General features: G+C 41.9%; 2 protein-coding genes across 6 annotated transcripts in view; one reads left to right on the top strand and one right to left on the bottom strand.

Moving 5' to 3' along the window:
- rbks (ribokinase) overlaps positions 1 to 13,558 on the top strand; it is a 92,098-nt gene extending 78,540 nt beyond the window's left edge. For 3 of the 5 annotated variants that reach the window (XM_029714090.1, XM_029714089.1, XM_029714086.1), the window contains 2 exons: positions 739 to 933; positions 13,166 to 13,558. In XM_029714090.1, the coding sequence (XP_029569950.1) occupies positions 739 to 933; positions 13,166 to 13,339 (369 nt within the window). In that variant the 3' untranslated portion in view covers positions 13,340 to 13,558. Of the gene's footprint in view, positions 1 to 738; positions 934 to 1,623; positions 1,687 to 13,165 lie in introns of all 5 variants that reach the window. The other 2 variants (XM_029714087.1, XM_029714088.1) reach the window with 2 other exon arrangements.
- Positions 13,559 to 14,693: 1,135 nt separating this feature from the next.
- On the bottom strand, positions 14,694 to 16,690 carry mrpl33 (mitochondrial ribosomal protein L33). The gene is made up of 4 exons (XM_029714091.1): positions 16,578 to 16,690; positions 16,168 to 16,186; positions 15,750 to 15,856; positions 14,694 to 15,193 (listed from the first exon to the last, which is right to left on the bottom strand). The coding sequence occupies exons 1-4, from the start codon at positions 16,597 to 16,599 to the stop codon at positions 15,144 to 15,146; spliced, it is 198 nt and encodes a 65-aa protein (XP_029569951.1). The 5' UTR covers positions 16,600 to 16,690; the 3' UTR covers positions 14,694 to 15,143.
- Between the last annotated feature and the right edge of the window lie 276 nt (positions 16,691 to 16,966).

Raw genomic sequence — 16,966 nt, 5'->3', positions numbered from 1 at the left:
GCAAATCTGGTGCAGTCCATGAGGAGGAGATGCACTGCAGTACTTAATGCAGCTGGTGGCCACACCAGGTACTGACTGTTACTTTTGATTTTGACCCCCCCTTTGTTCAGGGACACATTATTCAATTTCTGTTAGTCACATGTCTGTGGAACTTGTTCAGTTTGTCTCAGTTGTTGAATCTTGTTATGTTCATAGAAATATTTACACATTTTAAACGCAGTTGACAGTGAAAGGATATTTCTTTTTTTGCTGAGTTTATATCCTCGATATAGGACTGACACTTCAAAACATTTTTTTGGGCTATTTATGAATGTTATTAAATGTGTTTCTATGGGCTATAGTAGTGAAGGCCATATTCAATATTTTATCCCCCAAAAATAATGTATACCTAAATGGGTCCTAAAATTTCAAATCAAAAATCGAAATGATCCATGGTATGACCATCTTAAACAATTCCATATATTAGCTTACCCCCCCAATAGAAATTTCCATCAGATCAGTGACTGAGAAGAATGTAAAACTGAACTAATAGGGATTTATAAAGTGATTTTGCAAAGTGCCTCCATTGTAAGAACTCAACTTACCCCTCACCAATGTGCTGCACCCTCCTGGGCGATGCACACCCACACACTCAACATACATAGATTTTCACTTTGAGGTGGGCCAGTAGTCTGAAGGTTGCTGGCTCAAATCCCAGACCACACAATCTCAAACACATCTCCCTGGTGGTCTCCACAGGCAGAGCTGCTGACGGGGGTGGCCGTGGCGAGTATAGAGGATGCTGGCCGGGCCGGACAGGAGCTGCTGAGGCGAGGCTGCAGCTCGGTCATCATCACCCTGGGCTCCCGGGGCTGCGTTGTGCTGTCGGCACAGGAGCCCTCGTCCCCATCACACCACGTCCCCACCAAGCCGGTGACAACGGTGGATACCACGGTAAGAATATCCCTAGGGTCTTAATATCACAGTTTCTCAAGCCTGCATGTCAAAGTGTAGGCATATTGGCTATAGTTAAATGAGGGAGGCGCCAGAAAATGTAACTAATCTTTATTGAGACTTAATTATACTCAACAAAAATATAAACGCAACATGTGAAGTGTTGGTCCCATGTTTAATGAGCTGAAATAAAAGATCCCAGACATTTTCCATATGCACAAAAAGCTTTTCTCTAAAATGTTGTGCACAAATTTGTTTATATCCTTGTTAGTAAGCATTTCTCCTTTGCCAAAGTAATCCATTCACCTGACAGGTGTGGCATATCAAGAAGCTGATTAAACAGCATGATCATTACACAGGTGAATAAAAGTCCACTCTAAAATGTGCAGTTTTGTCACAAAAAGTTTGGAGGACTCATGGACTCATGGCTCTCGACCTTTGCCTCTCCCGAGTCTGTACGGGAGTTGCAGCGATGGGACAAGACTGTGACTAACAATTGGATACAACGAAATTGGGAAGAACAAGGGCTAAGAAAATACATATTAAAAAATATATATATTGTCTTTGTAGCCAGCACTTTCAGACAGGATTTCGTAACGGACCTGAAGTCTCAACTAATGGGTTGCCATGTCGTCGAACGTTGAAAAGTAATGCTGTTCCATCGATTTTCTCCCCCCCTTCACTTCAAAGAGGAAGGCATCCGATCAGCCAACATCACTGCAGCAGAAAAGAGAACAAGCTGAGAATGAGTAGGTGTGTCCAAACTTTTGACTGGTACTGTGTAATATATGCATTTCTGTTCAAAAGTTTGGGGTCACTTAGAAATGTCCTTGTTTTGGAAAGAAAAGCATATTTTTTTGTCCATTAAAATAACATCAAATTGATCAGAATTACAGTTTGTTTCACAATAAAAAATATTTAGCATCTTCAAAGTGGTAGGCATGTTGTGTAACTCAAATGATACAAACCCCCCAAAAATCAATTTTAATTCCAGGTTGTAAGGCAACAAAACAGGAAAAATGCCAGGGAGGGTGAATACTTTTGCAAGCCACTGTATTTTTCTCCGTCTCAACTACTCTTCAATGTATTCCGGCTCAAATAAATAGGGCTGTATGTTCCTATGTAAAAAAAATATACAAAAATGTTTTATCATCCAGCTCTTCTTGGAAAAAGGAATCATCAGGAACAGCCATTGTAGCTAACTATTTAGCCAACTCGGGTAGGCAGTGAGTACACTGTAACAGCTCCTGTGATCCTGTAAACTAGTACCGCCACCATTTTGAAAAGCCTGCATTCGAGGGTAGGAACAAGGAAGTATGGCTCCTGTCAGGCTGTAATCTTCACAAAGCCAGGGAAAATGAGTCAACCTAGATATCCTGCAATGTCCTGGCAGATATGAATATCGTTGAGAAAAGTTCAATGGCTCTATTGAACAAGAACAACCATATCTTCACGCTGCTAGCGGGAACGTGCAATCGGAAAAACACAAAGGCCACAACAATTGCTACAAAACATGGCTCCATTCATTTTTATATCAGACAGCCGGCTCAATCAACCAGTGACGTCATTGGTAGCGCAAAAATGTATAAATACAGCTATAGTGCATAATTGTGTCTGAAACACCCTCTCATCATTCAAAATTATGTAGGGAGTTCTGAAAAACATCCCAAATAGTGTCTAGCAGTGAAGTTTACATTTAATATGCCATTGAAACCAGCATTTGTATCATGTTCTATTGGTTTTCAAATCAACTTTTTTTTTTGTCCAGCAGCCAAAGGCATAATCATTAACATAAACTTTAAGTAACCCATGTTAGTTGATGCATCTTTAGATCTCCCTTCTTTCTTAACGTCTAACAGATATTTTCATCAGTCAAATGAAACCACTCACGCGTGCGGTGCACTTTTGAGAATGGTGTTTTCCGCTAATTGCATTTTGGAACATTCCCGCGTACCCTACAGCCATGTGCACATTGTTGAGCTTATAATATGAAGAAATAAAACATTATAAACATTTTAAGCTATACATTTTGATCTGTTGCATTAATGTTCAGTGGTTGAATGAATTTGGGATCTGTCGCCCCAGAACTGTCCCAGAACCGTAGACATTTTTCATCATCCCAGAGATAACCTTAATTTCAATCCCTGGAGGGAATTATTTAATAAAGAAGTCAATAAGCATAGTGTAACCAACTCTATGAGGCCATAAGCCAAGAAGAAAATGCTCACCCAGAAGCAGCGCTCTTTGTGGCCGGGGACTTTAATGCAGGCAAACTTAAATCAGTTTTACCAATTTTTTTACCAGCATGTCACATGTGCAACCAGAGAAAACAAATCCTAGACCACCTTTACTCCACACACAGAGATGCATACAAAGCTCTCCCCTGCCCTCCATTTGGCAAATCTGACCATAATTCTATCCTCCTGATTCCTGCTTACAAGCAAAAACTAAATCAGGAAGTACCAGTGACTCGCTCAATACGGAAGTGAAGTGGTCAAATTACGCGGATGCTACACTACAGGACTGTTCTAATAGCACAAACTGGAATATGTTCCGGGATTCATCCAATGGCATTGAGGACTACACCACCTCAGTCATCGGCTTCATCAATAAGTGCATCGACGACGTCGTCCCCACAGTGACTGTACATACATATCCTAATCTGAAGCCATGGATTACAGGCAACATCCACATCGAGCTAAAGGCTAGAGCTGCCACTTTCAAGGACTGGGAGACTAATCCGGGCACTTATAAGAAATCCCACTATGCCCTCAGACGAACCATCAAACAAGCAAAGCGTCAATGCAGGATTAAGATTGAATCCTACTACACCGGCTCTGACGCTCGTCGGATATGGCAGGGCTTGAAAACATTTACGGACTACAAAAGGAAACCCAGACGCAAGCTCCCCAGTGACGTGAGCCTACCAGATGAGCTAAATGCCTTTTATGCTCGCTTCGAGGCAAGCAACACTGAAGCATGCACGAGAGCACCAGCTGTTCTGGATGGCTGTGTGATAACACTCTCGGTAGCCGATGTGAACAAGACCTTTAAACAGGTCAACATTCACAAAGCCGCTGGGCCAGACGGATTACCAGGACGTGTACTCAAAGCATACGCAGACCAACTAGCAAGTGTCTTCACTGACATTTTCAACCTCTCCCTGACTAAGTCTGTAATACCTACATGTTTCGAGCAGACCACCATAGTCCCCGTGCCCAAGGAAGTGAAGGTAAACTGTCTAAATGATTACCGCCCTGTGGCATTCACGTCGGTAGCCATGAAGTGCTTTGAAAGGCTGGTCATGGCTCACATCAGCATCCTCCTGGACACCCTAGACCCACTCCAATTCGCATACCGCCCCAACAGATCCACAGATGATGCAATCTCAATCGCACTCCACACTGCCCTTTCTCACCTGGACAAAAGGAACCCCTATGTGAGAATGCTGTTCATTGACTACAGCTCAGCGTTCAACACCATAGTGCCCACGAAGCTCATCACTAAGCTAAGGACTCTGGGACTAAACACCTCCCTCTGCAACTGGATCCTGGACTTCCTGACGGGCCGCCCCCCAGGTGGTAAGAGTTGGCAGCAACAGGTCTGCCACACTGATCCTCAACACTGGGGCCCCTCAGGGGTGTGTACTTAGTCCCCTCCTGTATTCCCTGTTCACCCACGACTGCGTGGCCAAACACGACTCCAAGACCATCATTAAGTTTGCTGACGACACAACAGTGGTAGGCCTGATTACCGACAACGATGAGACGGCCTATAGGGAGGAGGTCAGAGAACTGGCAGTGTGGTGACCGGACAACAACCTCTCCCTCAATGTGAGCAAGACTAAGAAGCTGATCGTGGACTACAGGAAAAGGCAGGCCGAACAGTTCTCCATTAACATCAACGGGGCTGTAGTGGAGCTGGTCGAGAGTTTCAAGTTCCTTGGTGTCCACATCGCCTACGAACTATCATGGTCCAAACATACCAAGACAGTCGTGAAGAGGGCATCACACAACCTTTTCCCCCTTAGGAGACTGAAAATATTTGTCATGGGTCCCCAGATCCTCAAAAGGTTCTACAGCCGCACCATCGAGAGCATCCTGACCGGTTGCATCACCGCCTGGTATGGCAACTGCTCGGCATCTGAACGTAAGGCGCTACAGAGAGTAGTGCGAACGGCCCAGTACATCACTGGGGGCAAGCTTTCCAGGACCTATATAATAGGCGGTGTCAGAGGAAAGCCCATAAAATTGTCACCAGTCACCCAAGTTATCGACTTTTTTTTACATTTACATTTTAGTCATTTAGCAGACGCTCTTATCCAGAGCGACTTACAGTAGTGCATGCATACAGTTCAGAATTTTTTTTTACGTACTGGTCCCCCTTGGGAATCGAACCCACAACCCTGGCATTGCAAACACCATGCTCTACCAACTGAGCCACACGGGATCTCTACTACCGCACGGCAAGCGGTACCGGAGCGCTAAGTCTAGGACCAAGAGGCTCCTCAAACAGCTTCTACCCCCATGCCATAATTCTGCTGAACAATTAATAAAATCGCCACCGGACAATTTACATTGACCCCCCCCACCCCCTCCCTTTTGTACACTGCTGCTTCTCGCTATTTGATTATCTATGCATAGTCACTTCACCTACATGTACAAATTACCTCAACTAACCTGTACCCCCGCACACTGACTCGGTACCGGTACCCCCTGTACATAACCTCATTATTCTTATTCTTATTGTGTTACTTTTTATTATTACTTTTTATTTTAGTCTACTTGGTAAATATTTTCTTAACTCTTCTTGAACTGCAAAGTTGGTTAAGGGCTTGAGTAAGCATTTCACGGTAAAGTCTACACTTGTTGTATTCGGCGCATGTGACAAATACAGTTTGATTTGATTTGTCTTATTTTCTATGGTAAAAAAAAAGTGATTTATTTTGATAAGTGGTTCCTTGCATCATACAAGGATGTAAAAAGGGTGTTACAGACAAGTGACTGGACATGTGACTTGAGCTTTTGGACAAGTAAAACAATCAGACCTACTTGTCCGAAGGGCAAGTGGCTAAAAAAGTAAATGTCAAACCCTGCACATTATTTTCCATGATCTAACAACTGATTCCTCAACATAACCATAAAAGAAAAGCAGATGTTTGCATCACTTTGATGTGGACACTCATCTTCAGGTTCTGGGAGGACACCGAAAAAGATTACATATGCGCACAATATGTTGTGTACTACTAATCACCATGACGTGTTAAATGAAATTCTCTCGGCCCCAGACCAGCACACGCTGTACGACGTCCCAGAGGTAGAGGCTAATGGCTCGGCAGTTTCTCACCCCAGCAGAGGTTAAAGATTAAACTAGGTTTCATAGGGGATGTGGGGACATTTTGGATTCTCTTCCTGATTCCATCTTGAAAAGGCTTTGCCGTCACGCCTGGCTCGGTGAGACGTTCGCACTTCCTGTTCGAGTTCAGGACACAACTGATTTAGAGTTGATGCATTTGTTAGGCTATAGAGAAAAATTGTAATTTTCATTTTGTTTGCATACAACTACAGATGATGCATTTAATAAATTCTACAGGATAACAGTGTTGTGAATTAGAGAGTCCAGCAGTTTGCGTGCAGTTGATATTGGGCTGCAAAAGTACAGATGCATTCAAACTACAAGATTATATCTCCTTAAACTGGGTGTCTTTTATCTTGTATCTTGGGTTTAATAAGAAACTTTTACATTTTGAAACTCATTGTTCCTGTTTGGAATCAAAATCCCCCATTAACTGAAGTTAAAACAAGTGAACCAACTGAAGCAGGAGAGTAACAATAGGGGTGTGTTTAGGGCTTCATGCCTGTTGGGTTTTTTCTCTCCCATCAACACCTTGCCACAACCCGAAGTGTCATATTCCTGTCTTAGTGTGTATGTCTGTACTGTAATTTAGTGTGTATGTCTGTACTGTAATCCACCTTATACACTCCCCATTTACAAAACAGTACAATAGATACCAATTTGCTGAAGTCAGTGCAATGTGAGAGTGCTCAGAAGCAATTAGTGTCCTGACTGCGTGTGCACAGATCCCACAAGTTAGCTTTACCGATCCATTAATGTTACCAAAACTATTTGTACTGCAATCTGCCTCGATGTACCTATAATTAAATGACCCTTTATACTTTTACTGTCCCTAGTACTACACGCAAACACACCAACTCCCCCATTCCCTGGTGGTGCATACGAAATGAACCATAGCCCTGAGGGGAACCTGGCTTAGCTTCCTTCACCCCAAACCCCCTCCCCTCCCTCTGTGACTCACCTCTCAGCCCTGCACCAGTCAGCAGAACACAACACAGCCCAGCCTGTGATCGGGCCTTGGTTTTGGCAGTGCTCCCCCCCTACACTTTGATGGCCCCATAAATTCTGGAGTGTTTAACTCTTTTGGATGCCCTAATCCCTCTTCCAGTAAACAATTTATTTTTACTAGCAAAAAAAAAGATTGTTTTCTGAATGGCTAGTCAGACTCACAGACCTTTTGGTGTTTCCTTTTTATTTATTTGTTAAAAAAAATGTACATGCATGTACATGCATACCTCTTAAAAAAGTATTTGGTTCTTTGATTTTGTTCATTGCCGTTTTTCGCTGAGTAAACACGGTGTAGTGCTGCACTCTCAATTTTTTCGCCAGAAGCATGTTTGCTTGGTGTGAATTTGGTGGCTTCGATGTTATACGTGGGTTGGCGAACTGAGGAAGGAGGCTGGGTCTGAAGCCATGATCTTGCAGGATCAACACTGTCAACACCCAAAAATACACATAAATATTGTTTTATTATACTGCCAGTATCCTTTCCAGTCAGTGCTGAGTTCAAAGAAGCATACAATTCTAGCTTCTCCTGGTTGCTACCCCAGTTCTTTCATCATCCACTGAACCACAACACCCTACCGCCTCCTCTTCCACGAGCAACACATTTTACGTGGCAAGGCTTTAGAAGCGGAGTCAGGGTCAGCTGCAAAGCTGGACTGGTAACAAAGCAAAATTCACTCTTCCCTCCCGTCTTCCCCCCCGTCTTCCCCTAAAGTTTTCCTTCTTTCTTAAATTGAGTGCAGGCATTCCTACTTTCACAGAGGCTGCGCTGTTAGTGTGGACGATTGGATGATGCTTGCGCACACAAGTCTGCGGTCTCTGTTTCTCACGCACACACACACACAGTGGCCACCCCTTTGGCCTGTGCTTTTCCTGTACTGTGGGGTTGGTGTGATGGTGGGGGTAGTTGCCAGGCCAGACAAAACATCTCAGAGTGGGTCTGGACAATCCATATCATCCTGACTTCCTTCCTATGAAAGGAGACAGATGAGGACCACTCACAGGCTTGTTCCTGGAAGCAGTAGGTAGGGGAATACCCCAGTATTCTTCACCTCTTCTGAACCCTGACCACCGGGTAGTTAGTCACTACGAAGATGGCGCTACGAAGGGAGGCCCCCATGGAGTCCTTATTGGACTGCACATGCCAGTGATTAGTTACCACCTCTATGCCATGCAGTCCAAGCTATCCTCTTCTTCTGAATCTGTGTACATTTATCACACTTGTGAAAAGAACAAATTAAGAAACAAATGACAAGACCGTAAGCCAAAATAATGGATAGATCAAAGACATTGTGCTCAGGAGGCTTAATCTATTCAATTAACTGTGCTTTTGATCTGGTCATTATCTTCCGATACTTCCGCAGAGCAACTGTCATCAGTCTTTCCCGGAAGCTTGGGGTCCAGTAACAGTTTGTCAGCACTGGCCAAGGAGTTCTTTACTCTCTCTAGGGGGTCCTTATTGATGAGGGCCCCAGGCTGGGGATTACTGTTTCCCCATCCGTCACGCCCGTATGGGAGACCAGATTACAGGAAATACAGTCATTGTGATGCACAATGTCAGGTTCTTTGTATCCCCTTTTTAAGACTAAGTTTAGGGCAGGGATCCGTTTTGAAAGAAAGGAGACAAATGAAGAGCGCCACGAAGGAAGTTAAATTTGCAGATCTGTTTTGATTTCAAAAAAGCATTTGAATGTTGACAAAAAATAAAGGAGTGAAAAGGAAAGAAAAGCTACAGCCACAACATGCATCTACACTCATAGACCACAGTTGTTTATGCTGATGTTAGATTGTTCATGCTGCACCTTACCTCAAACATTTACGACTAACAATGCTGAGAACCAGCCAAGGGATAAAGGTTACCGTGTAGCGTACGGAGCTAACCGTGAGAGAGCATCAGTACTCGTCCACGGCTACCGCTTCTGTCGTTTGACTGACAGGCTTTCCAATCTAACCTTCACCAAAGTGTGTCGAGGGCAGCCGCAGCGGGGCTGAGGGGGGCTGAGGTTGTCAGCTCCAGTGAGCGTCACGTGGGGATGCGACGCTGTCACATGTCAGTCTCAGGCATTGTTTTCAACACAGGACGAGAGGACAGTGACTCGGCATGGGGAGCATTGGAACGTGGTGGACAGAGACGATCAGATTAGAAGACTTGAGTTGTTATCCAGTGTCACTCCAGTTACACTCTTTAGAAATTACAAAAAAACATTGAGGATCAGTTCTCAGTATGTGTATCTTGTAGATTACATGTTCATCATTTCTGTTGATTATAATGGAATTGGCCTGATTCTGTGGTGGAAAAAGAATAAGAATGCCAACTTGAAATAGAAATGTGCAAATGATCGCAAATGTTCTGGCAACTTGGCTGATAATGTGATACCTTCTTTTCGCTCAGTATTCTTTGATATGTTATTTGTCTCCTCATGCCAACCTCATTGAGTTTGGGTGTGGACAGGGTGTAGTCATTGTCTCACCAGAACTGTGAACTGGAAACTTGCCAAAGTGGGACCGTACATTTCCACATGGTAAGCACAACCCAACCCAACCCAACGACCAGACAGGAGACAAACAGCAGTGCAGCAAAATGCAGTGCATTCGGAAAGTATTCAGACACCTTGACTTTTTCTACTTTTTATTACGTTAGTCTTATTCTAAAATGGGTGAAAAAAAAATATAATCCTCATCAATCACAATACCCCATAATGAAAAAGCAAAAACAGACGTAGAAATGTTTGCAAATTTCTTACAAATAAAAAACATACCTTATTTACATAACTATTCTCACCCTTTGCTATGAGACTTGAAATTGTGCTCGGGTGCATCCTGTTTCCATTGATTATCCTTGAGATGTACAACTGATTGGAGTCCACCTGTGGTAAATTAAATTGATTGGACATGATTTCGAAAGGCACACACCTGTCTATATAAGGTCACACAGTTGACATTGCATGTCAGAGCAAAAACCAAGCCATGAGGTCGAAGGAATTGTCCGTAGTGCTCTGAGACAGGATTGTGTCGAGGCACAGATCTGGGTAAGGATACCAAAACATTTCTGCAGCATTGAAGGTCCCCAAGAACTGTGTCCGCCATCATTCTTAAAATGGAAGAAATTTGGAACCACCAAAACTCTTCCTAGAGCTGGCTGCCTGGCCAAACTGAGCAATTGGGGGAGATGGGCCTTGGTCAGGGAGGTGACCAAGAACCCAAATTATCGCTCTGACAGAGCTCAAGAGTTCCTCTGTGGAGATGGGAGAACCTTCCAGAAGGACAACCATCTCTGCAGCACTGCACCAATCAGGCCTTTATGGTAGAGTGGCCAGACAGAAGCCACTCCTCAGTAAAAGGCATGACAGCCCGCTTGGAGTTTGCCAAAAGGCACCTAAAGGATTCTCAGACCATGAGAAAGAAGATTCTCTGGTCTGATGAAACCAAGGTTGAATGCCAAGCATCACGTCTGGAGGAAACCTGGCACCATCATTACGGTGAAGCATGGTGGTGGCAGCATCATGCTGTGGGGATGTTTTTCAGCGGCAGGAACTGGGAGACTAGTCAGGATCGAGGGAAAGATGAACGAAGCAAAGTACATAGAGATCCTTGATAAAAACCTGCTCCAGAGCGCTCAGGACCTCAGACTTGGGCTAAGGATCACCTTCCAACAGGACATTGACCCTAAGCACACAGCCAAGACAACACAGGAGTGGCTTTGGGACAGGATTTCCTTGAGTGGCGCAGGCAGAGCCCGAATCTCTGGACAGACCTGAAAATAGCTGTGCAGCAACGCTCCCCATCCAACCTGACAGAGCTTGAGAGGATCTGAAGAGAAGAATGGGAGAAACTCCCCAAATACAGGTGTGCCGAGCTTGTAGCGTCATACCCAAGAAGACTCGAGGCTATAATCGCTGCCAATGTTGCTTCAACAAAGTACTGAGTAAAGGTTCTGAATACTTATGTAAATGTGATTTCCTTTTTTTTTATAACCTGTTTTTGCTTTGTCATTATAGGGTATTGTGTGTAGATTGATGAAGAAAAAAAACTATTTAATTAATTTTAGAACAAGCTGTAATGTAACAATGTTGAAAAAGTCAAGGGGTCTGAATACTTTCTGAATGCTCTGTACATGGGTAAAAATTTAAATCTACCCACTTTTTAAGATTTTTCTCCCCCTGTATTCACTTTTTCCAGTCTCTCACCAATCCCTGAAAGTCACCTTTGACTCTAGCCTTGTTTCTTGGCTGATGAGAGTTCTGAATGGGGGATGTGGTGGGAGGCTACTTGGGGAGGAGTGGAGGTGTTTGGGGATGTGTGCAATGAACTATTTGAGAGGCAGAATGGTGAGTAATTGGCCAGGCTTGTGAGAACCAGTGGCGGGGGCCATCTGTGGTTAAATCTGAACGCTTTGCCACATTCCTCCATGCGTTTTCCTATCAGTGATCTAACACCCTCATCTCATCCCTCCTACACACCCAAGCCCACCCCCTGGGCACCTATTGCACATTCCATCATCACTGTCAATAGCAGAGAGAAAGAAAGATTAAACCCATGACAAACCGATAGGCAATCCCAGAGGAGTGTTAGCCTATAAAACTGCCAGGATGGCAGAAAACTGGAATAGGGGAGATGCCCAAAGGACTTATTCACACCTAATCCTAACTTGGGATCTGCGCGCTGAACTTGGAACTTATAAGAACAATGCATTGATGTCAATAATAGATGTGTGCAAAACTTGATCGCAAATTAGGATTTTGCTCTTTGGAGTCTAGACTTTGAATTGGTCCTCCTCCTCACCAATTACTACTCTGAGGTTGTTGTCTTTAAACGTGCCTATAACCTCAGGTTGTATAGGATACACGAGAAGTGATAAAATACACATCAAAAATACACATCAACAAAATATGCTCAAATTAGCAAAAATGTTTTTTACTGTAAAAGTATCTTGTTTGATACTGTAAATGGGTAATGTGTCAAAAAGGAACAAAAATGTCCTAGTAAAATACATGTCCTTTCAATTTTTGACATATTTTGCATTTGTATTTTAGTTATGGCATTTGCACTCAAGCCTCTGATAATTATATTTAGTTTGCACAGATCAAGTTTAGGTAGGTATCATTTGAAAGAAATCATGTGCTCAGAAATATGACTTGTATTTAAATCTTGATAATGCTTTACTTTTATTAATTCTGGAAAAGTCATTAATATGTCAAAAATATCCTTTTTATATTGACTGTACTCTAAGAACATATAACATTGTGGTATATGGTATAATTCTGCCAAGGTGACCCTGTCAATAGACAAATCTATTTGGCTAAATATGTTAGTGAGAAAAAAAGTCAAATGTATTACATTATTCTGGCATATTATATGAATAATACCCCCACATTTGTTTTTATATACGATAGCTATTTGAAAATGTAAGCTAAATATTCTTCATTTATGCAATATGCAAGTGAATACATCGGTCTTGTCGTCTTATCTTCAGTTGTTTATAACAAAACGGGGAATCTCACACTGACAATTGGAAGTGATAAGACATTTGTTTGTCATAAAGGGTGAGTATTAGGCCATTTCAGACTAATGGCGGAGGCATTTCAACTGACAGTGGGGAGCCTTGTTCAAAAAGCTACAATTGACAAGTGTCATAGCACCCCCTAATGTTGCCAACAGTTGGTCAGATAGTTAAATAACATCTCTAGTCTGTTCCTCTTCTCATCTCTAGTCTGTTCTCGCAGAAAGGTCATTGTTCACAGAAAGTACTTTGGCCTTTAAAAAAACTCTTATTAGCCTACATTTCAATTGAATTGTTGACACATTCAGTGCCTGTTTGTTTTGCTATGCGAGTATGGTATTAGAATAGTAACGAATGTTTGTCTCTACGCAGGGAGCCGGAGACAGTTTCATTGGTGCCCTGGCCTTCTACATGGCTCACTTCCCCACAATGTCCCTGGAAGAGATGGCCAGGAGAGCCAATCAGGTGGCAGGAGTGAGTGTACAGACAATTGGGACGCAGGCATCTTATCCCTCTAAAAAGGACCTACCCACAGGCCTTTTCTAAAGATGGCAACTTGCACGCTAAATGGACACTGTGAGCCTGAACAATCTAAAACACTGTGCCAAGTACTGTATCAAGTAATTAAACGACTATGTAAATAACTTAATGGAACGATGGCCATTGTCCTTAATTAATCTGCCATACCAGTATTGTCATATACATTTTTTTAATATTCCAATGTGTCCAATAATGAGATTTAAATACATTTTGCTTCATACTAAATGTGTTCCACAAACTCATTATTGAAACAATTTCACTCAAACATTGTTTTTCATAAGCTTTGACAATATCAACAAATGGGACAGAAATGTCAAACACATTTAAGAGGGAAAATACAACTTGAATCATTTCATTTTTATTCTGACCTACAATGAGGATACAAATAATTTATGTCAGAAAAACTAGTGAAAAAGTTAACACCAAACCAAGACTAGTTTGTACCATTGATGTCTAGACAAAAAAAAAGTATTCTGTACTGAATTACCATAATGTTGTAAAAGCTTATGATCATTCAGCGTGAAACATAAGTGAACAGTTGTCCTTCTTTCATGTTTCCATTACTTCTTGGATGGCAGATATGATACTCTTGCAGAACAAAGATTATCAATAGAATGTGCCTACAGGAGAGAAATAACATACAAGTGGACAAAAACATGAAACAAGCTACTTCTTACTTATTGAGGAATAATTGTCTTAATAGCTAGGTTTCCATCCAATTGGCAAGATATTCATGGGAATATTCTAAAATCTACATACGAACAATATATGCACATTTTCCCACCAGAGATGTTTCCATCAAATTGACTTGTTGCGGATAAAAGGCTGTGCGTGACGATGTGGTGCACATAAAAATATATTTTGCAGTTAAATTCCCATGTACCAAATAAAAAATACAAGTGAAATGGCCTTCCATCACATTTTCAAGTCTACTGAGGGTTTTGTCACAAATTCTGCTTTATATAGCAAACGTGCCCACTCTGGTCTTTGCATGTGCGCTCTAGCCAACAGCTCGCAGATACAGTGCGGGTAGGCTACCTACACAGTACATGATCTGATTGTTATGGATAAGATCGAGATTATTACTCAAACAGCAGCCGATCATCATGTTACCAGAATAAGACCCTCAATATTTATTGGAAAGGAGCATTAAGCTCATCACTGTGCACTTTCACCACCCTGTGAAGTTCATCATAACTTATTTAAATCTGTAGCCAACTGCATGCTTTCCCAAGTCGTAGTGGGAGAACCACACAACATATCATGACTCCAGGTTTACTTCGATATGATGGTTATTATATCAATATTTGCGCATAAAGGGGTTTCCACCGCCATTTCTCACATAATTTAAAAAGGTAGCTTTTTGTGTCGGTAAAATGAATTATGCGAGAAATGCCGTTGGAAACCCCATCAAATATTGATATAATAACATATCGAAGTAAACCTGGAGTCATGATATGTTGTGTGGTTCGCCCACTACGACATGTATTTTGTTGTCGACCTTTGGAAAGTTTACTGACAAATTTGCTGCAGGCCTGTCGTGAAATTTCTATCCGACGTGTACTTTACTCACATAAAAAATGTTGGATGGAAACCTGGTTATTGATAAAAATGGAAACAGAACTGCTTGAGGTTGACACCGCTTGGTTCATCCCAAATGTTTACAATGAGTTGATGTGGTCCAGGAATAGTCCAATAGGAACTCCTTAGCTCTTCTCGCGAATGACGGTCGACACATTTTAGACAATGTCAGTGAAATCATCTGATTAGATGTTGCAGATTCAAAAGTCTTGCTCTTTGCCGTTCATGGTTAAATCGACCTGATCTTCTTCTTTTCGTGAAAGAGGACGTGTTTGTTTACTGCAAAGACAGAAATAAAATTCTGAAGTGGGTGCACAATGAAAAGCTATGTGCAAAGTGAAAGGTTTATCAGGTAAGCATTGCAAACCTGTTAAAATAATTGTGATGGTATCATTTTGAAGCAGGGGAAAATGACTAGGCCTACATAGGATATGATTTGCATTCTCAAAACACAAATGTTACCTGATATAAGCTGAATATTATATCACTCATTATAGACAGTAGGACAGCAAAATGCCACTATTGGTTCTTTGTGTACGATGATGTCATGGCTCGTCTACGTTAAAGCCACACTGGCTGTGTCTGAAATGTTCTGTAAAAAAAACACTTGCTTCCCCTGTTCATGTTTCCTTAGGCTAATTCCTCTCAGCTCATTGGAGGAGGTCCGAGTGAGAACCCAATGAGCTTTGAGAGAAACAAGGACGGCGAAAGCAAGGACTTGGCTGCAAGTAACGTTTACAGGCCAGTGTCCACTTGGCATCAGTGATAACTCCCTGAGAGAGAGTGTAATAGTTTGCTTCCATACAATGGTAATCAGAGAGGGTTAGTAGTTTACCCAAAGGGTCATTTTTTCGCAGCACCAGTTTATCGCGTAGTCGGTTCCTCTTGGTGTTGAAGCAGTAACCTGTCCCAGCAGCACTCACCATTTGCACTAGGACAGTCCTGTAACAAAGGCAATGGTTACTTTGTGATTGATAACACTTGTTATAGGCCACAATAATGATGAAAAAGATATACCACATGCTCATTGCTATTCCTTGGGTCACTTTTATCAAAGAGCAGATTGAGGATAATATTACAGCAAACAGTTCAGAGAAAGACATCAAATCTAAACTCCAATTTGTACTGTATGAAGCTTTTACTAGGAAGTAGCTTAGCTGAGGGTATAATAAATGGTCCATGGATTAGATATGGTAATAGAGTTGGATGTCCATACACAAATTATGAGGTGGAGAAGGAAATCAATTACTTACTTTGACTTGGCCTTGGCCACTTGTGTGTATGGAAAAGATCAGATAATGAAATCAGTTTGGCAAGATCATAACTCACTTAGGTAGCTAGCTAGCTTTAGGTTTAACTAGCTAGTTAATTAATTAGTAGAACACTTGCCATGGCTAGCTAGATTAGCTTTTGCTTGTGCAAGCTAACGATAGTCAACACGACATCTCCATCTATAAAACATGGTTTCAGAATGTAGCTAACTACTTAATCTAGCTAACGTTAGTTAACAAATTACATGCCGACTTCAATGCTACTAGCTAGTGAATCACAGCTAGCTAAAATCGGCCAACCAAAGACATGCATAGAGCCAGCCAATTCTATATTTCGCCATACAACTTAGTGAAAAACTACAATATACAGCAACGTATTCAATCATACTCACGATTTACAGCAGTGAGGAACATATTTAACAGAGTATTACAACAGCTAGCTAGTTTAGGGTAAGTCACATTGAAATACCAAAGCACAACTTCCGGGTTAATGTCCTTGTCATTCGGGTCATTAACCCTTTCATTCCACTGAGCTATTTGTTTTTTCTGCACCTATTAAATAATTGGAGTATCTACTATTAGAAAAATATATATGTATTGCTAAATGGAAGACAAAAACCAGGTCTACTAGTTGTATTCTTATGAGATTAAGAGCCACATATTGTTATTGTATTGCATCTAATTGGGAAAGAATTACATTCCAGCCAGCACCCTAAATAGCGCAAGAGCAAGGCTACAGTGATCAAAGAATGGCTCAATATGTACATAACATACTCAATGA

The sequence above is a fragment of the Salmo trutta genome, chromosome 25 (assembly GCF_901001165.1).
Source record: "Salmo trutta chromosome 25, fSalTru1.1, whole genome shotgun sequence".
Taxonomy (NCBI): Eukaryota; Metazoa; Chordata; class Actinopteri; order Salmoniformes; family Salmonidae; genus Salmo; species Salmo trutta.
The sequence above is the reverse complement of the archived record's forward strand: the minus strand, read 5'-3'. Positions and strand labels throughout refer to the sequence as shown.

What these genes read in the sequence shown, in the direction of transcription:
- mrpl33 (XM_029714091.1), bottom strand. Translation starts at nt 16,599, where the DNA reads ATGTTCCTCACTGCTGTAAATC. An exon ending in GCGAAAAAATGACCCTTTGG is followed by an intron (nt 15,194 to 15,749) that starts GTAAACTACTAA and finishes CTGTCTTTGCAG; the next exon opens with TAAACAAACACGTCCTCTTT.